Consider the following 27758-nt stretch of genomic DNA (forward strand, 5'->3'; position numbering starts at 1 on the left):
CTTCCTCGTGTGGAGTGGGCTACGGTCGATGCATTTACATGTACCGTGCCCGTGTGTCGAGTTGTCTTCTTTTTTAGAAGCTTTTTTACTCGGCACACTTGAGTCGCCTCGCAGGCTGCTTTCATCCTCCTTCCATGCTATGTATGTGGCCATGGTCACTGCGTGACCGAGGATGATGTGATCATGGATAGATGCTTTGTGCATGCATATGTATATATATATATATATATATATATATTTATTAATGAGGCAAAGTGGTAATGCATTGTACTTAAAAACATAATATCATCATATATATATATTTAGATATATGTTTATGTATATGTATGCGTGTGTGTACGTATGCTTATGTCTGTCTAACCACGATCACCGCGACCTGCTTTCTCTCGGGCCGACTGTGGATGAGTCCCTCCATGAAAGTGATTTACTTCACTGGAGCTCTTCTTTTTAGAAGCTTAGATTCTCATCCCCCGCTGCTTAGGGCGTCTGTTTTGCCGCCCCCCCCCCCCCCCCCCCCGCAGCTTTCGGAACTCCTTGGCTTACCAATATCGGACTGTTCCATGCTTTTGCTACCGGCGCCGGCGGTGCTTGCCCTTGCGATCATTAGAGAAACCAGGCCTTGTGGCTGTTTTCGTAAACAACTGGTTCTCATCGCAGATGGAGGGAAATATTGGTGTTTATTTTCCTCAAGTCGCCTTACTCCTCCGCTTGTTTCTTCAAGCGAGGATTTAGACACGCTTAGCCAGTTTCCGTCCCTAACCTTGATAGGACAGGGCCGTTGTTACCTCACTCGATTCCGTCGGGAACGTAACTGTTGAGGTATCATGTCTGGCGATGTCTGTTGGTTCAGAGCATCATCGTGACCGACATCTCTTGATTGTCGTTTACACGTAAGATCATGACAGAGGCATTTTTTCGCCAGCTCACCTCTGGCGTACGCTTGCTGCGGCTAGGGATTGCTCCGCTCAGCGGACATCCATCGCAGCCTAGCCTTACGGGCCCTCTTGCCGATGGTGGCTTCAGTCAAGCCACCTCTCCCGCCGCGGGCGCTGCATCCTCCGGCGGGTGCTTTATTTAGTACGGGAGAGATGGGATCCGGGGTCCTCTCTCGACCGCTCGGTCTATCACACTTGTTATGTCGTGATGCGAGCCGCGTTTTTTCTCCGACACGCCCAGTTGAGCTGTTTGACCAGACTGTTCTATTCCACATAGACAGCAGGTCCGTGGCAGTTTCTTATTAACATGATGGCACTCAGTCGTTTTTCTCGACACTTTGACTGCCTTACGAGTGGTTTACTTCAACCTTACTCTCTGCCGTTCCATGTTCTTATCGGACCGCTGGAAACGTCCTGCCACAGCTCTCTATCAGAATTCTGCAGATGTCCTGCCCTCACGCTTTTGAGACAGATAACGAATTCTGGGCGCTTTCCCCCACGCGGGGGCTTCTGAGATATCTCGCATTCCTTACGTTTGCATTGTTGCGGCTTGGCTTATTTTATTAAGCCGGTGACCCGACCGTGGCTTTTATTAGCCTCGCTGTTACCTTCTCGGATTGATTGATTGATCACTTACTGAACCGTTCAAGTTTCAGTCTTACGATCACGATTCTTGTCGAATTTTCAACAATGGCGGATCGTTTATTGATCATCGGCGATTATCATCCCTTCGGTCACAGATGATTAATACCTTTCAATCCGAATCTTACAAACTCTTGAGTTTCTTCTCAAACGTTGAGCTTGTATGGTTTAGTCTGTCATGGCGCCTGTCGGTCATTCTTGACGCTTGACTAACTCCCTCTTGGGTCGGTATTTAGGGTATCTTTCGTCTGTCTATCAGTCGAGATCCCTCCTGTATCTGTTTATCTGTAACCATTTACAGTACGTAGCTTTACATACTTATGCATCGCTCCCGGACATTTGCCGGGATTGGCGTAGATTAGGCGTGACTTTTAACCCTTGTCTTTGTTTGCCATTCTTCAGACAATTCCCAACTCTGTTCAGTTGGTTGTATTGTCGCGCGAGCCGTTTGCGGCAGCTTCTCGAGACTTCATTTCACGCTGGATTGTTGAAACGATCAAGTCAGTTGGTGATGATGTTCTCCTTCTGACACTAGGCCGAGGGCCCATGATACTATAGTATCGTTTCTTCTTGGGCTCCTTCTATTGAATCGTCGTAGACGACATCTTGAGGATCGCCTTTTTGGCGCTCTTCTTATTCCTTGTTCTTAAGGACCTTACTTCACATGAGGCCTTATTTGCCTCCTCTGTCCTTAAGGCAGCGGCCTTTCGTGTCTTCATCTCCCTATTTTTGTATGCACTTTCTTAGTCTAGACATGCCTCCCTTCACGTTGAATCCGTGTTGGTCTAGCAAATCAAATGAGTATATCCCAGTTATTGATGTAAATTATGAAAATACTTACCATGATTTTTTAATTTACGAGATAACTGGATATACTCATTTGAACCCTCCCACCGACCCCTCGCCTTGCGTGGCAACATGTCTTGCGTTCAGGCTCATGAGAGGAAATGGACGCCTATTTGCGTGATGATCTTGGGATAGTGCGTGCGTAGGGAGATGCTGCGCACGCGCAGGAAAAATTGTGTACTTTTATTCGGCGTGCAAGTTAATCGTAATGAACTAGCAAATCAAATGAGTATATCCAGTTATCTCGTAAATAAGATAAGATAATATATCTGTAAAGCGCTTAGAGACGTCGTTCCGATGTGTTAAGCGCTATATAAATGCGGAATATTATTATTATTATTAAGAAAATCATGGTAAGTATTTTCATATTTTATTGTAATGTATTATGGGATAGAATTTTAGAAGACCAAGAAAGTAAGTACGATGATGTGACATGGCTATTGTCTCACACTTTGCTCACTATTGCTCTCCCGATATCACTCACAGTCAATGTAAAAAAGTACAGAAATCTTGATCTAAAATGTGAAAGTTTTTGTCTCTTTTTCGCCTCCATAGCAAAGCGATACTCTAGCAGGTGCCACTTTTCAGATAGTGGCGATGGCGGCATCGTCAAAATTGAAATCTTAAACAAGGTTAACTTTTTGAAATGTCATCATAACTTAAAAAGTATATGGACCTATGAAATATGGGTAGAGGGGTAATCATGAATTACTGAACACCATGCCTGAGTTTAGGTCACATGACCTAGGTCAAAGGTCTTTTAAGGTCAGTGAACTTAGACCATGTTAGGGGAATCAACACCAAACTCTTAACCAGGGCTTTAGTTTTTGAAATGTCGTCATAACTTAGAAAGTATATGGGCCTAGTTCATGAAACATGGCCATAAGGGTAACCAAGTATTACTGAACATCCTGCGTGAGTTTCAGGTCATCTGATGAAGGTCAAAGGTCATTTAGGGTCAATGAACTTAGACCATGTTGGGGGAATCAACATCAAGATCTTAACCTAAGGTTACGTTTTTGAAATGTCATCATATCTCAATATCTGGACCTAGTTCATGAAACTTAGACATAAGGTTAATCAAGTATTACTGAACATCCTGTGTGAGATTCAGGTCAAATTACCAAGGTCAAAGGTCATTTAGGGTCAATGAACGTAGACCATGTTGGGGGAATCAACATCAAAATGTTAACCTATCTGTAAGGTTAAGTTTTTGAATAGTCATCATAACTTAAAAACAATATCTGGACCTAGTTCATGAAACTTGGCCATAAGGTTAATCAAGTATTACTTATTACATCCTGTCTGAGTTTTAGGTCACATGACCAAGGTCAAAGGTCATTTAGGGTCAATGAACTTAGACCATGTTGGGGGAATCAACATCAAAATCTTAAACCTAAGGTTAAGTTTTTGAAATGTCATATCTTAAAAAATATCTGAACCTAGTTCATGAAACTTAGACATAAGGTTAATCAAGTATTACTGAACATTCTGTGTGAGTTTCAGGTCAAATGACTAAGGTCAATGTCATTAAGGGTCAGTTAGGTTTAATAAACATTTTATTTTATTATCATATGAATGCCGTTTTTTGTGAATAATTATTCTATTGTCATTTTCAAAGTTCACTGCTGTAATATTGAAACGTGTAATACAGACAAGCCTGCCCAGGGTGCTCCACTTGTTATATTTTGCTTTCTTGAAACAGTATGTAGCCTACTCTACACACCTGTATGCAAAAGAGGGAACTGATGATGTCACACATCCATTGTAATAGCTTTGATTGTACAGAAGCTCGTAATTAATTCATAAGCTGAAAATTATTATTTTTCATGTTTCAAGTGGATTCAGAAAAATTGCAATATTTTACATTTCAAATTATAAAATGCAAAAGATATATCAGGTGTGTGACATCAATGGCTCTGTCATTCACATACAAAAGATATATTGAGTGTGTGACATCATTGGCTCTGTCATTCAGTCAGTCCGCAAGCCCTGAAAAAGTAGCTTCTTTTATCCAAGTGATATTCATGACTAGAGGGTTTTTGGTGCGAACCAAAACACCTCTTTTTATTCGGCCATTGCTGCTCTAAATATTGACCAAATTTCATGTTTTTGGTATCTTTGTAAAGAAGAAGAATCATTCTTTCAGGTCATGTGTTTGGATTTTTAAAAGAATGTTGTAATATAGGAAAAACTTTTGATCTAAAACATGAAACAAAATATTTTTTTTTCATGCAACAAAAGTTGTTGTTTTCACACTTAATTTCTGTTTGGGCACAAATGATTTTTAGATCATGATAAAGCTGAAGATCTAAGCTTTAATATGAGATAATTTTCATAAGAAGATGTATTTTAGATGGGTCAGCAGCCAGCTTTTCATAGGCCAAGTACATTTTGCAGCTCAAAAACAAGAATACTGCGCTCTGATTGGTCATAGAGACCACACACCCACGCCAATTCCAATGTTCCCCACACTGGGCCTCTGCAAGGTCACACTCACCATGTGGTAATCTCTTCAAATTACTCGCGTCTGTTTGTTTTGAAAACAGTATTCAGCCAATCAGAACTCTGGATTTTATGTTACTCAGAAATTTCAGAAATCTCGTCTTGCATCTTGATGCCACATATCAAGAGTGACATTGTAAGAAAGTATAGAGTTTGAGCTTTCTGATGATATAAATAATGTTGGTGCCTAAAACACAAAATGTTGTACAATTTGCAAGTGAAAACAGAGGAAGAAAATTCTGTTTGATGCATCTGTTCAGGTAAAAAATTCACTTATTAATCAAAATATTTCATTCAAAAGAAATGACCAATATAAAAGAGTAACATTTACTCTTGCCCATGGTACAAAAATAATCAATATTACTCAAGGAGAAAGTGGTTAAATTCTTTGAGAAAGAATGTCTCACAATTCACGAGATTTTGCAGGGACATGAATTCAGCCACGAGAGGACTTGGATAAATCTTGCTCATTTGCTCATTAACACAGGGGCTTGCTGACTGACTGCATTCACATACAAAAGATATATTGAGTGTGTGACATCAATGGCTCTGTCATTCACATACTCCCAATGATTAGCACTTCACTATTTTAAGCAAAAATTGAAAATGTTATTTTGTATCCATGTTTGATAAAATGTCAGTGTTGTGCTTGATTTTTTTCTCTCTTTTTATTTAACTTTATGTTAGGGTTGACTTGAATTCTATTTGTTAAAGATTGAATATACATGTTCATGGTCTCCCAGGTACAAAATGTGAATATCTTTTATTTTAAGAATTCATCTCTTTTTCATTCTGCTTTGTTCTGCTGCAGACATCAAGAGCTTCCAAAGAAGTGATGAAACCGCTCTATGACCGATATCGTACATTGAAGAAACTTATCAAGAATAAGGTAAGATGATTTATATAGTTGAAAGATTTGTTTCCTTGAGGCTTCTTAACAAAGGTTTTGGTGTTTATACGCCCGTCCTACGGGACATATTATGGTATCACGCTCGATGTCCGTCTGTCTGTCCGTCCGTTTAACTTAACCTAGGCTCATATGATACTAGCATGGATCACAGGAAGCCTATTGATTTTGAGGTCAAAGGTCAAGGTCACAGTGACATGTTTTCATCTTACCCTTCTGAAGTCCTTGTAAATTGTAAATGCGATAACTTAAGTTTAACTTAACCTAGGCTCATATGATTTGATATGTATGATACTAGCATGGATCCTAGGAAGCCTATTGATTTTGAGGGCAAAGGTCAAGGTGACAGTGACACGTTTTCATCTTACCCTTCTGAAATACTTGTAAATTGTAAACGTGATAACTTTAGTTTAACTTAACCTAGGCTCGTATAATTTGGTATGTATGATACTAGCATGGATCCCAGAAATTCTCTTGAGTTTGAGGTAAGAAGGTCAAAGGTGAAGTCGCCACCTTCCACTTTTCTTGCTTGACCAATAACTCCATTTTCTGCGTTACAGGCGGGCGTATTATGTGCTCGCCTTAGCGACACTCTTGTAATTTTCTTTTATATTAAACCACTGAGGCATTGGTAGAAAATTTCAGGATATAATCCTGTTCTTTAATTTTCTGTTATCCAATCAATGAATGTGTAAGATAAGTGCTCAAAGGATCTATTACCAAGAGAGGGTGCTTGATGCTTAAATAAATGAATATCAAAATTCCAACAAAAAATAGCCATTGAGAAAACTTCTGATGGCCACTACTCTTTCAGCATTCTCGAAAGTGCTCTAGTATTATTCACTCTTTAGAGGGTTCCAAGCTCATCAGGGAAAATTATTATACTTTTTTTCAGTCAGGGAAAAATCAGGGAATTTGATTAAAAAATACCTCAAATCAGGGGAATATTCCTTAAATGAGGGAAAAATCAGGGAATTTTGATCGGCCCAAAAGTCTAAAGGACGTTAGTCAGTCAGACTCTGTTATATTTTGTTGCATGTCAAAACAACATCCATTGAATGTACATGTACATCTATCAAATGAATTGTTATTTTTTCCCTGTAGGAGTTACGAAGAAGCATAAGTGAAGAGGCCAATCCTTCTGATTTGAATACCATTGAGGAGCATATAGAAACAAGAGAATTCATACCTAAACATATGGTGAGTATCGGCTTTCATTACAATCTTACTTGTCAGTAAAACCTTTGTTTAATTGAAACCTTTCATGATATATGCTCACAAGTTGTGACATAATTTACACACACATTCCTCAAAGATTTGTCAATTACAGTGTACTCAACACCATGCATAGTGCTTCCCTTTCAAAGTGATTTCAAACCTCATTTCAACATGGGGCTGTATTCTTCAAAATAGACCTAGGTTTAACCGTAGTCTAAGCTAGAATTTTAAACCACATTTCTATGGAATGCTGGGCCTAGTAATTATTCCATATTTATGGGTATTGTAATGTATCAATGAATTCATTTAACTTCATATTTTGTATTTTCCCATTTTACCCATTTCACTTCTCAGTTAATTTTTGTCAACTTTTTGAAACAGAATAAGAATAATATCTAATTGGTGAATGAGTTGGCACTCCATGAAAGTGTGGTCTAAGTTAACCCAGGTTTAAAATCCATCCTTTTTCATAAAATGTTGTGTTGGAAAGAATAAGAAGAAATAAAACAGAATGTTGAAAGTTTGAAAGAAATTGGACAAGCAATAAGAAAGTTATGGCTGTTTTATATTTGAGATCCCTAAGATGATGTAGATTTCTAATTGGCAACTGGGTAAGTAAATTATGAAAATGGTAAGGATAACGTTACCATAGGCCATGTACTTAATGTACTTAAAGGACAAGTCCACCCCAACAAAAAGTTGATTTCAATAAAAAGAGAGAAATCCAAAAAGCATAACACTGAAAATTTCATCGAAATCGGATGTAAAATACATGTAGGAAAGTTATGACATTTTAAAGTTTCACTTAATTTCACAAAACATTTCTATTCACATCATGGTCGGTATACAAATGAGGAGACTGATGACGACATCCACTCACCATTTCTTTTGTATTTTATTATATCAGGGATGCCACTTTTCCGTCTTTATACGGAATTCCGTCTTTTTCCCTGTTGTCCGTCTTATTTCCGTATTTCCGACTTTTCCTGTTTTCTGTGTATTAAAAAAAGTCGGAAAGTCCTCCTCTCCCTCTCTCCCTCGATTGCGATGCATGTCGCTCGACCGAGTGAGAGATATTTCTCAGAGATATTTGCTTTTATACAGTACATAATTTATAAACGCGCGCACTGCCCACTACGTTCATTGAGTTATGCTTTTATCAAGGCTTTCCGATTGGAATTCTCGATATCCTGGCTAATCAATGCGAGCGACAAGTTCCGAACGCACGCACATAGACAAGCGCAAAGCAGCGGCACGAATCGCGATATAATAGCGACTGGTAAATACGTCTGTAAAGATGATGACGTCATCCAAGATGGCAACCTACTATGACCAACGAAAGGATCGAGGATGACTAAGTTTTGATCATCATTTGAAAGGAATTAGCGGTAACTGCGGTCTAAGGTACGATGTTTCTGAATTTTATATATTTTCTCGTGAATTTGGATGTAATTATTTTTTCATAATGTGACATTTTATGTACCAAAAACGATCTGAAAATCGGGTTTCCGCCGAATGTTAGATCTAACGTTACTGCTGCATGCTGATACGTAACCCAGGGAGCTCCAGCCCGAAGTGGGCCGGAGCTCCCTGGGTTAGCTGATACGTTGTCTTTATGTACGGGCCAACAACTCTTCAGTCTATGTATTGGTGAATGGAGCCAACGCGGTTCAGCAGAACAACCAAAATACAGGGACTCGAAGCTTTTGGTCTAGCGTTCTATTAGAAACACACAACAACTAACTACCGTCAGTTTTTCAAACCTTGACTTCAAAGTCATCGATCACAACAAGGTAAGAAGCCACTTGGTCCTTCTCCCCCCCCCCCTAAATTTGAGGTGGGGGGACGGACCTCCCCCCCTTATTTATTTATTTTTATTTTTTGCTTGTTTGCTTGTCCAATTTTTTTCCTGTGTCCATCCCAAAATTTAAGGTGGACCCCCCCTCCGCCGCCAATGCCCCAATTCACTGTTCTTGGACACTGTCCCTTGCATGCCCGCGATAAGTTTCAGTATTTTTGGAGGACACCTACATGTAGTGGCATCCCTGATTATATGAAATATTCTAATTTTCTCCTCATTGTCAAGTGATACAACGATTAATTCCTCCCTGAACATGTGGAATTAGCATTGTTCAGTGGTTCAGTCAGTTGGTTCTTATTGTCAAATCTGTACAAAATGAAAAATTGTATAATTGAAAAAAAAAAAAAAAATAGTGAGTGATGGACATCATCGACTGACTCATTTGCATGTCACTGAGTTGTGCATATCGCTGTTTTGTGAAAAATAAGCGAAACTGAAATACCATATGCTAGTTTGATTTTTCTCTCCTTATTCAAATCAATATTTTTCTGGGGTGGACTTGACCTTTAATTATCAAGGATTTGTGGTTTTCTCCTAAATTCCCTAGCAATTTTGTCTCTCCTGTCTAGCTCATGTTTTGTCTTTCAGGTAGTATATTATTTTTTTATACAACTCATACAAAGATTCTTGTAAATTGATTGGTTGAAAGCCATTCAATATTTGATCCATTTTGTGCTGCATGCAAATCTTATTTTCCATTGCACGGCGACCGTGCATTTTTTATATGAGATAACGCCCTAGCAATTTTGTCTCTCCTGTCTAGCTCATGTTTTGTCTTCCAGGTAGTATATTATTTTTTTATACAATTCATACAAAGATTCTTGTAAATTGATTGGTTGAAAGCCATTCAATATTTGATCCATTTTGTGCTGCATGCAAATTTTATTTTCCATTGCACGGCGACCGTGCATTTTTGTCTCGCCTGCATATCAGAGCGAGACTATAGGCGCCGCTTTTCCGACATCAAATCTTAACCTAAGGTTAAGTTTTTGAAATGACATCATAACTTAGAAAGTATATGGACCTAGTTCATGAAACTTGGACATAAGGTTAATCAAGTATTACTAAACATCCTGCCTGAGTTTCAGGTCACATGACCAAGGTCAAAGGTCATTTAGGGTCAATGAACGTAGACCATGTTGTGGGAATCAACATCAACATTTTAACCTAAGGTTAAGTTTTTGAAATGTCATAACTTAAAAAGATCTGGACCTAGTTCATGAAACTTGGCCATAAGGTTAATCAAGTATTACTAAACATCTTGCCTGAGTTTGAGGTCACATGACCAAGGTCAAAGGTCATTTATGGTCAATGAACGTAGACCATGTTGGGGTAATCAACATCAAAATCTTAGGTTAAGTTTTTGACATGTTATAACTTAAAAAAATATCTGGACCTAGCTCATGAAACTTTAACATAAGGTTAATCAAGTATTACTAAACATCCTGTCTGAGTTTCAAGTCACATGACCAAGGTCAAAGGTCAAGTTGGGGGTATCTCTTGAATTACTATCATAACTGAAAGTTTATGGATCTTATTCATGAAACTTGAACATAAGAGTAATCAAGTATCTTTGAACATCCTGTGCGAGTTTCAGGTCACATGACCAAGGTCAAAGGTCAATGAATGGACTTTAACCATGTTGGGGGTATTTGTTGAATTACCATCATAACTCTGTAAGTGTATTGGTGTAGTTCATAAAACTTGGACATACGAGTCATCAAGTATCACTGAACATCTAATGCGAGTTTCAGGTCACATGACCAAAGTCAAAGGTCATTTAAGGTCATTGAACTTTTGCCATTTTGGAGGTAATTATTAGATTGCTGTCATAACTTTCAAAGTTTATAGATATTGTTTATAAAATGTGGATATAGGGTTAATCAAGCATCACTGACAAGTCTTAGGTCGCATGATCAAGGTCAATTGTCATTTATTGTCAATGAACATAGTATTGTATCATTTTATGAATGGTGTTTTTGTGAATAATTATTTTATAGTAGTTTTCAAAGTCAGCACTGCTGCTATATTGAATCGCGTGATGCAGGTGAGACTGCCAGAGGCACTCCACTTGTCCTTTTCCTCTAAAAAGTTTTTATTTGGGTTGGATTCCCCTTTAACTACATGTAATACATGTAATACCACCCTATTTGTCCCAGGATCTTATTGCTTGTTTAATCCCTTTCCTTGATATTCCTTCATCCTCAATTCTTACATGTATGTCTAAGGAAAAAAGTCACACACCTCTCATGATGATAATATACATGTAGGTATAGAACCCACTTCAGTTCTGAAATCTGTTTTCCCAACGGGCCCTGTTATTATTCCCCTTTTATGGCTAAAGATGAAAGCACAACACTATGCATGATTCTACTATCTAGGGTCCTATCTTAAAAAGAGTTGTGATTCATTCCCATCATTTTTCCTGCAGGAAATTTGCACAATGTCCCTTTGTTAACAAATAAGAGCACGCTGGATTGTCAAGACAATGCACGCAGGAATGTACATAATATTCAGAAAACATTTATAACAGATATGCATTCAGAAAACATTTATAACAGATAAATAAATGCATTCAGAAAACATTTATGACAGATAAATGCATTTTAACTATTGTTGCTGATATGCTGATCTGATATCAGATTTCTGGCAACGTTTATCCCATGTTGGTGATCCGATCTGACATCAGCTTAATTCATGCCAATATGTTCTATCTGAGATTATAATATTTTATCTTTTAATAGCAAGACATGAACTGATGAAGAAGAAAAAAGATAGGAAGAAATAGAGTAGACATGGAAAAGTAGCCTCTATATAGTCGAGCAAAATACTTTCAATTTCCCCCCTTTCTTTACAATAAAAAAGTGAGCTATTTTATAAAAAATTTGTTATCACTGTCCTATAAATCAATACTTAATTATATTATCGGTGTTGTCTCCCTTTAAATATTCATTTGATACTTGTTGATTTTTTTTTAAATTAGAGGGCATGAGAAGATTTGACCAATTTTCATATGATATTTTACAGTTTACAGTAATTATTTCCATCTTTTCTGTAACTTAAGGTACACTCCTATGATTGTGTATTGTGCAGGGGCCTGGTTGAGAACAGTGTTTTAATCACTGAACAGGCTACCCTGGGTATTGAAAACTAATAACTTAATAAATGAAATACCTCTGGAAGTTTTACATTTGATTATTATGCTATGCTTAATTTTCTTTCTGGCATACATGAACAGGTGAATATCTCATTGGTCACCCCTTTCAAATGGCCATCTGCATCCACTATATGTCCATAAATATTTCCAGTATTTTTTGTATGGTTTCATTGAAGTGTGAATTCTAGAATTCTGAAAATCATTAGCTGTTTCTTATGTTTGAATTCAACTCAATACTTGCTGCATGTCGGGTTGTAAGGGTTGAGAAATTTCTCTCTTTTTTTCATAATTTTCATTCTGTTTTTGCTGTTATGATTCTTTTTTTTTATTGCACAATGTTGGCAGCTCTTTTACAAACATATTTCTAGGCTATTCCATTAAATATTCAATATTCAACCTTTGTTACATCTGACCCACAATTTTCTCAATTCTGAATTCAATTAAAAAACTCACCAAGTCATGGTCATTTGACAGCATTACAGACTGTCAAAAGAACCAGAAAATTTCATGAAGGTCCCATATACATGGGATTGGACTGAAATCCCAAAGACAAAGATAGTTTAGGTAGTTATAGACCTGTTTCTAACATGCAATTTGTAGGCAAAGTGATTGAAAAGGCTGTTTCCAAACAGGTATCTACTTTTGTTACACAAAATAATTTACTGGATCCAATGCAGTCTGCATATCGTGAGGCACATAGCACTGAAACTGCATTGATTAGTCTACAGAATGATATGAATTGTGCAATTGACAATAAGCAAGCTGTTTTCTTATTAATGCTTGACCTCTCATCTGCCTTTGATACGGTAGATCACAAAATCCTTTTGCAAAGTTTGGCTGATGACTTTGGCCTAGGTAACAATGCTCTTTCCTGGTTCAAGTCGTATCTTAGTAACAGGTCTAGTCGAGTACACATAAAAGGGTCAATTTCAAGTGAGAAACCATTGGAATATGGTATACCGCAAGGGTCAATTATCGGGCCTCAGTTGTTTACATACTACATCGGTAATATTGGGAACATCATCAGTCGGCACTCAATTCAGTATCATGTTATGCCGATGACATTCAGATGTTCACCACTTTTGATCCTACCAAGCCTGGAGATAAAGCCTGCACGTATTTTCGGATTTCAAAATGTTTGTCTGACATTCAATCGTGGCTTGTCGATAATAAATTGAAATTAAATTCTTGTAAAACAGAGTTCTTTGTTGCTGCATCTCCTGCACACCTTAATCAGTTCCTTGACCTTTCTTTTTCTTTTAATGACATACATGTAGATATTCCATTATCTTCAACCATTAAGGATTTAGGAGTTGTTTTTTATAGTGAAATGAAAATGACCGAACATGTAACATACTTGTGTCGCACTCTCAACTGGCAAATATATAATCTCAATCGCATTAGAAGTTTCCTGGATAAGGACACGTGTCATAATGTTGTTAGGGCTCTTGTGCTCTCCAGGCTCGACTATGGTGGTTGCTTGCTTGGGGGTATTAGTAAACAGGATCTTGGAAGACTTCAATGCCTTCAGAACAAATGTGCACGATTAATCTGTCAAAAACCTAAATGGTGTCATGCTACCCCTCTTCTAAATGAACTACATTGGCTACCTGTTTCTGATAGAATACATTATCGAATACTTGTTCAAACCTATAAATCTCTGTCAACCATACTACCTTCTTACATTTCTTTGTTATTTCAGCAACAAAGATCTACATACTCTCTTTGTTCTGCAGCTGCTCCTTCCTATGTCATTCCAAAATCCAGAAAACAGGCCGGTTTCAACTCCTTTCAATCTCTTGCCCCCCGTCTTTGGAACAAACTCCCTCCATCTCTTCGAAATCTCTCTTCTCTTGACCTCTTCAAAAAACATCTCAAAACACACTTATATAACCATAAACCTTAACTTGTCTTATGCAATCAACAGCGCTTTGTATCCTCTGGAAAAAGCGCTATATAAATCCAATTATTATTATTATTATTATTAAATACTTTATGGAATGACCCTTCTTTGTCTCTCTCTCTGTAGGGGCCTGTTCACAGTAAATATGATATGGAGCAGGAAGAAGAAGGTGAAGAAGATGATATGTTTGGTACAACAGACTTCAGGGTCACCCAGATGGTATCACCGAGTCAGAGGTCATCTGGAAGGTCACCATCTGACCATGATGATCTGTGTGAGAGTCCATCTAGGAATGATTCTCCATTCAGTCCAGCTAGTGCTTCATATCATGAGGCATCATTGTAAGTCCTTCACCTTCAGGGGGAGTTTTAGAAAGCTGTTTGTAATTTAAGAGCGACTTTAAGAATGACTGGTGAACCTTTCTTACAAGCTAAATAATCACCAATGAACATTTAATGGTGAATATCATTTACCACAAGAAAGGATCACCAGTCGTTCTTAACTTACGACCAGCTTTATGAAATGGCCCCTTGGTCTTGTGTGACTTCATTGCACATCAAACCAAGGACCCCAAATCCATCTTACAATGTATGTCTTGCAATGAATTTTACATTAATGATTGATTGCCGATCAGACACCTGATACAGATAATTAATAAATTGATCATCACATACCCCCCCCCCCTCGATATCTTTTCCACCGATCATTCGAGCGCAGCAAAAATTTACATAGTGGTAGAATGGGATCTAATATACAAGTATACAAGGCTGTATGGTTAATTTTTCTGAAACAAGAGTTTTCTTTAGATATGAATGAATTATGCATGAAATGAATTTAAATTGCTCAAATTAACTAAATACAGGTCCAAAAATGCTAATTATCTATTCAAAACTCTTGTATGATTCTTTTAAAATGTACTTTTAAAAAAAATATTGCAATTTTGTCTCATTTGCATAATTCCAATGGCGGTGGCGGTGTCAACAATCTTAACCCAAGGTTACGTTTTTGAAATTTTATCATAACTTTAAAATTATAAAGACCTAATTTATGAAACTTAGTCATAAAGGTAATCTAGTATCACTGAACATCTTGTTCAAGTTTCAGGTCACACGACCAAGGTCAAAGGTCATTTAGGGTCAGTGGTCTTTGACCATGGGAGTGTTTCGTGTTTGGAAATAGATATCATGCAAATTTCATTAACCCTTTATTTAAAAAAAAACAACTAAGCATTGGCCAGCAAGTTGTGGGCCAAATACCTATAAAAAAAATATATATATAAAAAGAGTTAATGAAGATTTGAGGGGACTACGTACTTTATTCAACGTAATAAGAAAACTTGGATAGAGAGGTTTCCTGATGAGTGTTTGAAAGAAGGCTAATATATCTGTGTTCGATGGACCATACACCACTTGAATAGATACCAAATCTTGTCAGCTGCCCTTGACTACACAGACTACTTGAACTTGGATGGAGAGGTTTCCTATTGTGTAATAAAAAAAATGTTCATATCTTTGTGATTATGAGACCATATCGCATAAAATTTTATCTAGAAGTAGAAAATGAAGTGTAGTTTACGGGTGTAAAGATATAAAAAATACAATGTTTTAATTTTAATACTATACCCAGCTAGAGTTCCATTAACATTTTTTTGTTGGACACGCTTTATGCTCTGGAAAGATGTCTGTAAATGCTTTACAGACATGTTATTGCCAATATCATTGAATCCTGGCTTTTTTATGATAGTGTGTACACAATTTCCACTCCATGGAAGCATTTCTGCAAAAGCTTCCAACTTTATACAGGAACTCTATAAATGAATCTTTAGTCTCAAGGAAGGTGACGGAGTGAGCAATGAGGAAGAGAGTTATACCAGAGGCAATGGTAAGGGAGGTGATGCGTTTCCATGAAGGAGCAAAGACAAGAGTAAGATCTGAGTTATCTGAGGAGTTTGAGGTGAAGGTGGGCATACATCAAGGTCCTGTTGATATTTAAAATTGTGATTGATATGGTTTTGGAGAGGGTAAGAGGTTGGATGAGAGAGATGTATGCTGATAACTTGATTTTGATGAGTGAGACAATTGAGGGACTTAGGAAGGAGTTTTGAAGGGTCTGAAGGTAAATCTTGGAAGACAAAAGTGATGGTGAGTGGGACAGAGGGGAAAGTGTTAGTGATAAAGATAGACCATTGTGGTATATGTGGAAAGAGGGTGGGAGAAAATTTAGAGTGATGTGAGGAATGTGGGAAATGGGAGGTGCACAAAGATGAAGAGAGTGACCCCAAGCTTAGCAAGAGAGTTTGTGTGTGGAAGATGCCAGAAACAAGTTGGAGGGATGGTGGAAAAGCTGTGTGATGAGGTAGAATGGGAGGAGTTCTCATACTTGGGGGGGGGGCAGGGTAATACCCCTTTCAAACTGGCCTCTTCTTTTTCCCCGGCGAACTTCTCTGGCACGCATTCCTCACTTCCCCGGCGAAGAAAAAAATGTACCCTTTCGCACTGACTTCTCTTCCCCTTGCGAAAGTCGATGGTTGATTTGCTCAGGCGGAAGTAAGTGCAGACCCGGTGTCCCCTTTGCTGGCGAAGTTCACCAGGCAAAAGCGCAGTATGATAGGGGTATAAGTGTTGATGGTGGATGTGAGGTGGCTGTGACAGCTAGAGCAAGGTTTGGGTGGGGGAAATTTAAGGGAAAAAATTCCTTTGAAGATGAAAGGAATGGTGTATAAGAGTTGTGTGAGATCATGGTGTCTGAGTGAAAATGAGAAGGGGATTTTGAAGGACAGAGAGAGCAATGGTGAGAGCGATGTATGGTGTGAAATTGATGGATTGGAAGAAGACTGAGGACTTTGTGCAGATGTTTAGTGTGGAAGAAGCAGTGGACTGGTTGGCGAAGGCGAAAGGGGTATGTTGGCATGGCAATGTGATGAGAAGGGGTGTTTTAAGAAGGGCTTTGAGTCAGAGGTGGATAGTTTGAGGAGGAGGGGACGGCCAAAGAAAGAGGCATGTGGAGGAGAGGAGAGTTGAGTTGAGGATGGAGGATATACTGAATCAGGAAGGATGGGGTAAGGACAATTGCTGCGAATCAAATCCGGCCACCCCATTCATGGGGACAAAACTGGATATAAAACATTGGACTGATGATGATGATTCTATCTGTATTCTTAACAAGTTTCCATATTTTTATCTTTTTCTCTTTTCAGGGAAGAACTTCGGATGAGGAGAGACCAGTCTCTGAATGAGAAGAGACACCTACGTCGAGTTCTGAAAGACTTTGAGGAAAATTTTCTCCAGGAGACCGGTCAAAGAGTTCAAAAAGAAGACCGAAGTCCTATGGAGATAGAATATGTTCAGTACAAAGTATGCTTTCAATTTATTCATTTATCCATCATTGTTTCATCATCATAACCTTCACTATCATCATCATCATTACCAACACAATCATAATCACCATCACCATATTCATCAGCTTCCTCATGATCATCATCTTCAAGACTTAAAAAGTAAATTTCTCTGGAGACAAGTTAGAGTGAAAATGAAGACTAGTATCATGCATACTGATTCCTCTAAAATCTATGATGCATTCTTCTCAACTGCCTGTCATGGATAGTTGTGTTTTCAGAATACATAACAAAGTCTATTAAATTGTATATTGGTTCCTTCCTGCCTGAATTCAAGATGCCGATGTGTCTAATTTGCATCTGTACTACATCAAGCGAGCAAGAGAAGAGAACGTTTAGTTGGCCTAGGAAGACACATTGTAATTACATCTCTAAAGTTGGCTATTATTTGTAAGAGGGCAATATTTATTTGCATCTGTTTATATTCTAAATCATTTTAAGGACGTTCCACAGTTAAAATGAAGTCCATATCATTTTCACCAAATTTTGCAGAGAGTTACTTTGGTATCTATGCATTATGAAAATGCAAAAAATAATATAAAATAGGTTTATGTGCTAATTTTTGTCTACGGGTCTTCAAATTCGCCGTATTTGAATGATATGCAATCAAGAGAATCATGCCTCTCTTAGATCTCACGAATTCACCAAATGAGTTCAAATCATCTTTACTCAGTGGATACTGCATCAAACTTCATCAAATTTTCAAGATATATAACAAAGTGTATACCAAAGTAAGAGAAAGTCTTTTAATTGGTAAAACTACATCAATTTGGAGTCAGCAGCGCCCTCATTTGGCAAGAATGGTGCAAAAACTCTAAAAAAAACAAATCTTCAAAGACGTGAATTAACTCAAAAATTAAAAAAGTATTTTGTAAGCTGAACTTTTTTCAAAATCCATGTCATTTTCATCAAATTCGGCTAAATTGTAGATGAATGCATATCAAAGGTGTAGGGAAGTTAAAAATATGGGGTCCATGTGCTCGGTTTTTAACTATGAGTGTCCAAAGTGATGCGAAATTGGCATGAAAATGCGCCAAAAAACGTGCAAAATTCTAATAATACCGTCTAAAATGCGATGGGTTCCGTAGTTTTGCTCCCTACATTCAAAATCCATGTCATTTTCATCATACTCTCCATGTTTGTAGAGGAATATATTCTAAAGACATTAAAATATTAAAAATATGGGGCCCATGTGCTCGTTATCAAACTATCAGTGTCTAAAGTGTTTCGAGTTGGCTTGAAACCGTCTATATAATGCGCCGAAAACAAGCAAAAAGTAAAATAATACCGTCTAAAATACGAATGGTTCCGTAGTTCTGCTCCCAACATTCAAAATCCATGTCATTTTCATCATACTCTCTAGATTTGTAGAAGAATATATTCTGAAGAAGTCGACATTTAAACTACGGGGTCCATGTGCTCGCTTTTAAAATATCAGTGTCCAAAGTTTGCAAGTTGGCATGAAAATCGCCGAAAGTGTGCCGAAAACAAGCAAAAAGTAAAATAATAACGTCTAAAATACGAATGGTTCCGTAGTTCTGCTCCCAACATTCAAAATCCATGTCATTTTCATCATACTCTCTAGATTTTTAGAGGAATATATTCTGAAGAAGTCAAGACATTTAAACTATGGGGTCCATGTGCTCGTTTTCAAATTATCCATGTCCAAAATAATGCGAGTTGGCTTGAAACAGCCCAAAATGCGCAGAAAACAAGCAAAAGTCTCTTTATACCGTCTAAAATGTGAATGGTTCTGTAGTCTTGCTCCCAAACATTGAAAATCCACGTCATTTTCATCATACTTTGCACATAGATATTTAGCACCTGAATATTCTAAATATGCAAAAATTTACATGGGTCCGTGCGCTTAATTTTTTGCTATAGAGCTTCAAAGTCATCCCAAAATGGATGATGTTCTTAAGAATTGCGCATCCGAAAGAATTTGGCATTTTTAGACCTCACGAGATCACAACAATGAGTTTAAAGCTCTTTTACTCAGTCAAAATCCATGAACATTTCATCAAATTTTGCAATATGATTAATAATTGTATCCGTAAGATGGATAATCTATTTATATTGCAGTCAATTGTTTGCTCATTTTAAGTCTAACACTCTCAGTTCTTAGAAATTGCAGGAAAGATACTCAACCTCAAAAATTTCAAATTTCAATAGCAAACTTGAGAAGTAAAAGAAATGCTGCACTTTATTCAAAACCCATGTAATTTTCACCAAACTTTGCAAAGTTGTAGAGTAAGGTATACCTACGAGGTGCAAACATTAAAGAATATGGGTTCATGTGCTTGTTTTCAAACTATCAGCACTTTTATTAGAGCAAATTTGCTTCTTGAAACACCCGAAAACGCGCCAAAAGCTTTGTATCTATGTGAGGAAAAATTCCGAACCACTTTTCCATTACTAAATAGGTTCATTATTGCGGACTGAAATAATCGCTAGAGGGTATTCATTTGTCTCGCAATCTACTATGGTCAACAAGGAAATTCGTGATCACTCTCGCAAAAAGTGTTCACTAGCTTTCTAAGAAATTTGTGATCACTCTCGCAAAAAGTGTTCACTAGCTTACAAGTTCACGAGCTTTCGAGTGCCGCTGCAACTCTTTATCAAGTGAGTGTCACTTGATAAAGAGTTGCAGCGGCACTCGAAAGCTCGTGAACTTGTAAGCTAGTGAACACTTTTTGCGAGAGTGATCACGAATTTCCTTGTTGACCATTGTAGATTGCGAGACAAATGAATACCCTCTAGCGATCACTTTTCCATTTATTCAAACTTGGGGTCATATTTATCATACTTTGCATCACTACAGAGAAACTATTTTGAAATTGTAGAGGAATTAAAAAATGGTCCATGGAATAATTCCAGTTTATTAGCTTCATAAAATCCCGCATAAAATAACACATCGGATCTGCAGTTAGTGCAGATAAGCGGAAAAATCAGCTCACATTACCTACAGCTGATTAATCAGCTGTTCATCCATTGTGACGTCAGCGCGCAGAGTGTAAAACAGGCGCAGATCATGATGCACACAAACATAACTGTGGAACGTCCTTAAAGCAGGATCTAAATGGCAGTTTATCAAGGCTCCATTGAAATTGATGGGGGATATTTCTTTCATTTCATGGACATTATATATACCCCTTGTCTCATGCACATCGTTGGCTGCTTCGCTTGTCTTTTTGTAATTGAGTCATGTTTAACCCTATCCAGGCTGGGGGAGGACCCCCCCCCCCACAACGAATTGCGCAATTTTTTCGCCGCGCCGCTCGCTGACTTTTACTTTTAAGTCTTGCACAACTTTTGAGACCAGTTTTGCGTCACCTGGGTACGCGGTTCTGAAATTATGCAACATTATGTAAGTGCATGTCAGACCAAAAATTGCTCAAAAACATGATTTTGTGTACAAAGTCAATGCAAATTGTGTTTTCAACCAAAAATCATAAATGTATGATTATATTTAGTTTTGCTGGTCTAAATGTATTTATTCTATGCTGTGTATGATCTCAGAAGAGTCCCAAACAAATTTCATTCCAAAAATAATAAAAAACAAAAGGTAAAAAAACAGAGAAATACATAAGAAATTGCAAAAAACAATAATAAAATGTAAGGAATTGATCTGATATTGCAATTTTTTTCATGTACCTTCCTAATAATACCACAAAGAGTTTTTATACCAAAAATTAGAACATTTGGAGCTTTATTTAGGGAGTAACAGGGAAAAGTATGATTTTTGCATACTAATGCATAAATTAGCATAATCACTTAATAGCAATTTGCATGAAATAAATTACTATTCAGTTTTGTAGATTATGTCCCAGACAACCTGCGTGCCACTTATGGGCACGGTCGAGATCTCAAGAGGGGGCCTGGGATGCCCCCCGACCATATGAACTCCCAAAATACCCCAGCCTAGATAGGGTTAATCAATTCATTTTTATCTCGGCTGCATAGCAGAGTGAGAGTATAGGCACCGCTTTTCTAATGGCATTGATGGCGGTGGCGGCAACATTGAAATCTTAACCAAGGCTAAGTTTTCAAATCTTCATCATAACTTAAAAAGTATATGGACCTACACGTAGTTCATGAAACTTGGACATAAGGGCAATTAGGTATTACTGAACATCCTGCCTGAAATTCAGGTCACATGATTAAGGTCAAGGGTCATTTAGGGTCAATGAACTTAGATCATGTTGGGGGACTCAATATAAAAATCTTAACCAAGGTTAAGTTTTTGAAATGTCATAAATTTTGAAATTTTAAGGATCTAATTCATAAAACGTGGACATAAGGGTAATGGTGTATCACTGAAGATCCTGCCTGAGTTTCAGGTCACATGACATAGGTCAAAGGTAATTCATAGTCAACAAACTTTGGTCATGTTGGGGGTATTTGTTGAATTGTCATAACTTTCAAAGTTAATGGATGTAGTTCATGAAACTTGGACATACATGTAAGAGCAGTCATGTATCCCTGAACATCCTGTGCGAGTTTCAGGTCAAATGACCAAGATCAAAGATCATTTAAGGTCAGTGAACTTTGGCCATGTTGAGGTTATATGTTGAAATGCCATCATAACTTTGATAGTTTATGGATCTAGTTCTTGAAACATAGACAAGGTAATCAAGTATCACTGATTGTTTTGCACAAGTCTTTGGTCACATGATTAATGTCAAGGGTCATTTTGGGCAATGAACATAATATTTTATTATCATTCGAATGTGTACTGCTTTTTAATGTTTTTAATGTTTGAAATATGTTATGAGTCTTTTAATTGTTTTTACTTTGTATACATGACCAATTCAGCCATTTGGCTGCGATTCATGTTTTTAATAAACCTTGAATTGATTGATTGATTAATTGATGTTTTCTTTTGTGAATAATAATTCAATAGTTATCAAAGTCAGCACTGCTGCTGTATTGATTCGCGTATTGCAGGCAAGACTGCCAGAGGCGTTCCATTTGTTAATCTTTCCACCTCTGAAAATGGGCAGAGAAAATTTCATTTGTATACTTTCTGATCAAAATACTATTTGGCTATTTTGTAAAGTACATGTACATGTATGTATTTCCAATGCCCTATGTGTGGGATCTTCCTGAAATAACTTGTATCTACTTCTAGTTCATATTTGTAATGCTCTTAAATTGACACAAGGAGTGAGACTAGAGAATACTAAGGGTCAGACTTTCTTTTCCTAGTTTTTGTCTCGCCAGAACAAAGTTTGGTAGAGAACTACATGTACATGTAGTCATCACTTTTTATGTTAGTATGCTGGTCTGTTTGTAGTTTGTTCAACTTGCTCTCATTTCTGCATCAGTTATGTTCACCCTTGGTACATAGGATCCTTGGGTAATCCCGCATGTGTGTCCATGAAGATGATAGGGTCAAAGGTCATCTAGGGATCAAAAACTCAAATGATATGAGGTCATGTCCATCCTTATTTTTTAGTTTCTGTTCAACTTTCTCTCATTTTTTTTGTCTCGCCTGCATAGCAGAGCGAGACTATAGGCGCCGCTTTTCCGACGGCGGCGGCGTCAACATCAAATCTTAACCTAAGGTTAAGTTTTTGAAATGACATCATAACTTAGAAAGTATATGGACCTAGTTCATGAAACTTGGACATAAGGTTAATCAAGTATTACTGAACATCCTGCCTGAGTTTCAGGTCACATGACCAAGGTCAAAGGTCATTTAGGGTCAATGAACTTAGACCATGTTGGGAAAAAAAATCAAAATCTTAACCGAAGGTTAAGTTTTTGAAATGACATCATAACTTAGAAAGTATATGGACCTAGTTCATGAAACTTAGACATAAGGTTAATTAAGTATTAGTGAACATCCTGCCTGAGTTTCAGGTCACATGACCAAGGTCAAAGGTCATTTAGGGTCAATGAACTTTGGCCAAGTTGGGGGTATTTGTTGAATTACCATCATAACTTTGAAAATTTATGGATCTAGTTCATGAAACTTGGACATTAGATTAATCAAGTACCACTGAATATCCTGTGCGAGTTTCAGGTCACATGACCATGGTCAATGGTCATTTAAGGTCAATGAACTTTGGCCGTGTTGGGGGTATTTGTTAAATTACCATCCTAACTCTGAAAGTTTATGGATCTAGTTCATAAAACTTGGACATAAGAGTAATCAAGTATCATTGAACATCCTGTTCGAGTTTCAGGTCACATGACCATGGTCAAAGGTCATTAAAGGTCAATAAACTCTGGCCATGTTAGGGGTATTTGTTGAATTACCATCCTAACTACAGGTATGAAAGTTTATGGATCTAGTTCATAAAACTTGGGAAACAAGAGTAATCAAGTATCACTGAACATCCTGTACGAGTTTCAGGTCACATGACCATGGTCAAAGGTCATTAAAGGTCAATAAACTTTGGCCATGTTGGGGTATTTGTTGAATTACCATCATAACTTTGAAAATTTATGGATCTAGTTCATGAAACTTGGACATTAGATTAATCAAGTACCACTGAATATCCTGTGCGAGTTTCAGGTCACATGACCATGGTCAATGGTCATTTAAGGTCAATGAACTTTGGCCGTGTTGGGGGTATTTGTTAAATTACCATCCTAACTCTGAAAGTTTATGGATCTAGTTCATAAAACTTGGATATAAGAGTAATCAAGTATCACTGAACATCCCCTGTGAGTTTCAGGTCACAAAACCAAGGTCAAAGGTCAGTTAAGGTCAATAAACTTATGCCATTTTGGGGTCATTGTTGAATTGCCATCAAAGTTTATGGATAGAGTGAATGAAATGTGGACATGGGTGTAGTTGACAAGTCTTAAGTCACCGTTCAAATGTCATTTATGGTCAATGAATGTGGTATTATGTCATTATATGAATGGTGTTTTTGTGAATTATTATTTTATAGTACATGTAGTTTTCAAAGTTAGCACTGCTGCTATATTAAATCGCGTAATGCAGGCGAGACTTTCAGAGGCGTTCCACTTGTTTATTTCTGCATCAATTATTATCACACTTTGTACAAATGATCCTTGGGTAATACCACATTGTGTATTCTCAAGAATGATGATGTCAGAGGTCATCTAGGGGTCAAAAGGTCAAATGATATTGGGCTTGTCCATCTAGTTTTTGTCTCGCCCACCAGAGGTGAAGGCGAGACTTAAGGATCCAAATGTCGTCCGTCCGTCACAAACCTAATGACTCATAACTCCACAACCGTAAGTCACTTTTCAACCAAACTTGGATGGTAGATGGAATTGGGGGACCTGCATGTTATGCTGCAGTCGGAGGTCACATGGTAACGTCAAAGGTCATTTTCAGGTCAACGTTCAAGTTTACATGCAAGACTCTCTTATGACACCTAACTCTGCAACCTTAAGTCGCTGTTCAACCAAACTTGGATGGTAGATGGACTTGGGGGACCTGCATGTTATGCTGCAGTCGGAGGTCACATGATAAGGTCAAAGGTCATTTTCAGGTCAACGTTAAAGTTTACATGCAAGACTCTCTTATGACACCTAACTCCGCAACCGTAAGTCACTTTTCAACAAAACTTGGATGGTCGATGTACTTAAGTGACCTGCATGTGATGCTGCAGTCGGAGGTCACATGGTAAGGTCAAAGGTAATTTTCAGGTCAACATTAAAGTTTAGGTGCAAGGCTCTTATGACAAGTGTTATTCCATCCCAGTCATTTCACAATGAAGTTTCAATACAATTCTGTTGCGTGCCCTTGCAAATCACGATATTTCTGGTTATTTTCATAAGTGGGCGAGACACAAAATCGCTTTTGCCTTGTTCAACATGCTCTCATTTCTTTAGTTCTGTATCAATTGTGTTCATGCTTGGTACAAATGATTCTTGGGTAATGCCGCATGTGTGTTCATGAGGATAATAAGGTCAAGAATCATTTAGGGATCAAAAGATTATATTACATATTTTATTGATTGCAAAATCAGGCGAGACTCTTGGTTCTTGAACCACCTTCTTTTTAGTAAAAATATTAGGAGAATATGTTGAAAATTAGACTTTGTTTCAAGTTTTATGTATTTCTCTTCTGTTGATGGTTAAGGCCTATAATATTCACAGTTCAGCTCTGATGATACTTTTCAGAAGAAATTTATATTTCCACAAGTAACATATGACATTTGTTTTGTTTTTTTCAGCATGTCAAGAAACAGTTGAAGCTTCTGAATGCCCTTATTGCCAAACACCAATCACAGACCTTAGCAGCAGTCACATGACAGTCTTCAGCCAATCGTACAAATATTTTACCTTTAATGTCACATGATCAAAATGAGTCACCTGATCAAAATATATTGTCACATGGTCAAGAAGTAAGATGCTTGAGAATAAGGGGTAAGTGAAATTTGACCCTTACTATCACTTATGTTCACATGAAAAAGGTAAAATTGATATTGCCTCAGCATCAATTTGCAGTCATAATTTCTAATCCGTCCAGCTCAGTTTCATGATAATATGGAATAGGAGCTGATTTTTGTTTTGCCTAAATAAGAATACCATGGTTATGAATTATATCAATGATACTATCAACATGAGAGTGAGAGTGATTTCTTCTTTTTTTTATTAGGTAAAATTTATTATGAGAGAAATGGTGATTACAACATAATTAGAATAGAGATAAGTACATGTAAATACAAGTGTTTATTTTAATGTTTGCAACATACATATCAAGTGCAAAGATGCTGAGCCACAGAATGGCTCAGAAATGGTCTTCATACCTGTATCGTGTTATTGACTGTGAGAGAGATCATTTAAATAATAACGATTTTAATATTTCATGATATGTAGCATTTAATCAATCAGAAAAAAGCTCTTTTTCAGATATTACCCCAGGTGCAAGAGTTTGTCTGATATTTTCTGCATACTTCAAAAAAGAATCAAATACTGTGTAAAATATATTTTCCAAAATAAAAAAAAAGAAAATGCAAATTCGACTTTTCCTGCCCCTCAAGCCCAAATATGTCTGAATAAATTTATATCTTATGAAATAAACTACCTTGTGTGTTTTATCAGGAAATATTTGAGAATATATTTCTAATCCATTACTTGAGATTATCATAAGCCTTCCAGAAATTAATGAAAAATAAGGCTTCCTTTCATTGTACATATAAAATCCGAAGAAATTTTGTTTAAAGATTTTTGACCTTTTCAGTCTGTGCCTCAAAATATCAAACCCGAAGGAAAACCAAACGAGACTGTTTTGATAAATGGTACTTCATTTCATTGGATATGCCTTTAATACCTTAATTTAAACCACTACTTGTCAATATCATTGCATATCATTGCTAATTTTAGACCTCTAGTATAGCCCTTTTTATTTGATTGATTTAAAATTACATGTTTAAGTATCAGTTGGTATATTGGTACATAAACTGTAGTTTTATGCATCAAAATACATAATTACATTCATCTTTTATTATTCTGAGGCATTTTTAGCCATTATACCAAATGCATTATGATTAAGAGTTTTAAATGTGTAAACGTCTGTTTATTTGCTTAATGATTTATTTTTCCTGAGAAACTTGCACAAGTATTGAACTATGTACATATTCATAGGACCTAGATCAAGTATATCCTGTTTATATTCTACCATTGCATTGAAGTGATTTTACAACATTTTTATTCATTCATTCATGGGAGGTGAACCATATGTAAGTTGCACATTTGCAACTCTCAGCAAGTGTTTTACAAAGATTGAAGTCTGATTGTTCTTAAATTCCAAGTTGAATTTGTTACACCTCCACATTGGTCACATCATACTCAAGAGGTCACACACACATTACATGTTAAGTATCATGTGTGTGTTTACATTAAATCAACTCATTGTTTAACCTCCCCCTGAACTGAATTTTTCAATAATCCTCATCAAATTTCACCAAACTCTATGCACTTTGCATTATGATCATTAAGATTTGTTGAAGGTCAAGTTCACCCAAGAAAAGTGTTGATTTGAATCAACAGAAAGTCAACAAGCATAGTGCCAGAAAATTCATCAAAATCTGACATGAAATAAGGAAGTTATGACTTTTTAAAGTTTCGTTTATTTTTCACAAAACAGTAATATGCAGAAATCGTTGACATGCAAATGAGAGATTCAATGATTTCCTTCACTCACTATTTTTTTTTTATTGTTTGAATTATACATTATTCAAGTTTTACAGTTTTGAAAATTGGGAACAACTTGACTGAACCTTAAAATGTTCAAATAAACAATGGTAATTCCATATATTAAGGGAGCTTATAAAAAATGTTTCACAGGCCAATAAGGAGAAAGTTTGAATATTTCATATAATAAATCAAATAAGAAATAGTGGGTGATGTCATCAGTCCCTGCATTTGCATACTGACCAGGATGTGAATGTAACTATTT

The 27758-nt window shown here is 37.0% G+C and overlaps 1 protein-coding gene across 1 annotated transcript; it reads left to right on the forward strand.

Moving 5' to 3' along the window:
* Positions 1-4466: 4466 nt before the first annotated feature.
* Positions 4467-27758, forward strand: LOC129282240 (protein FAM13A-like). The gene is made up of 5 exons (XM_054918167.2): positions 4467-5817; positions 6940-7035; positions 14101-14315; positions 17171-17327; positions 25531-27758. Exons 1-5 carry the CDS (start codon positions 5764-5766, stop codon positions 25606-25608), a joined length of 600 nt encoding a protein of 199 aa, XP_054774142.2. The 5' UTR covers positions 4467-5763; the 3' UTR covers positions 25609-27758.

The sequence above is a fragment of the Lytechinus pictus genome, chromosome 18 (genome assembly GCF_037042905.1).
Source record: "Lytechinus pictus isolate F3 Inbred chromosome 18, Lp3.0, whole genome shotgun sequence".
Taxonomy (NCBI): Eukaryota; Metazoa; Echinodermata; class Echinoidea; order Temnopleuroida; family Toxopneustidae; genus Lytechinus; species Lytechinus pictus.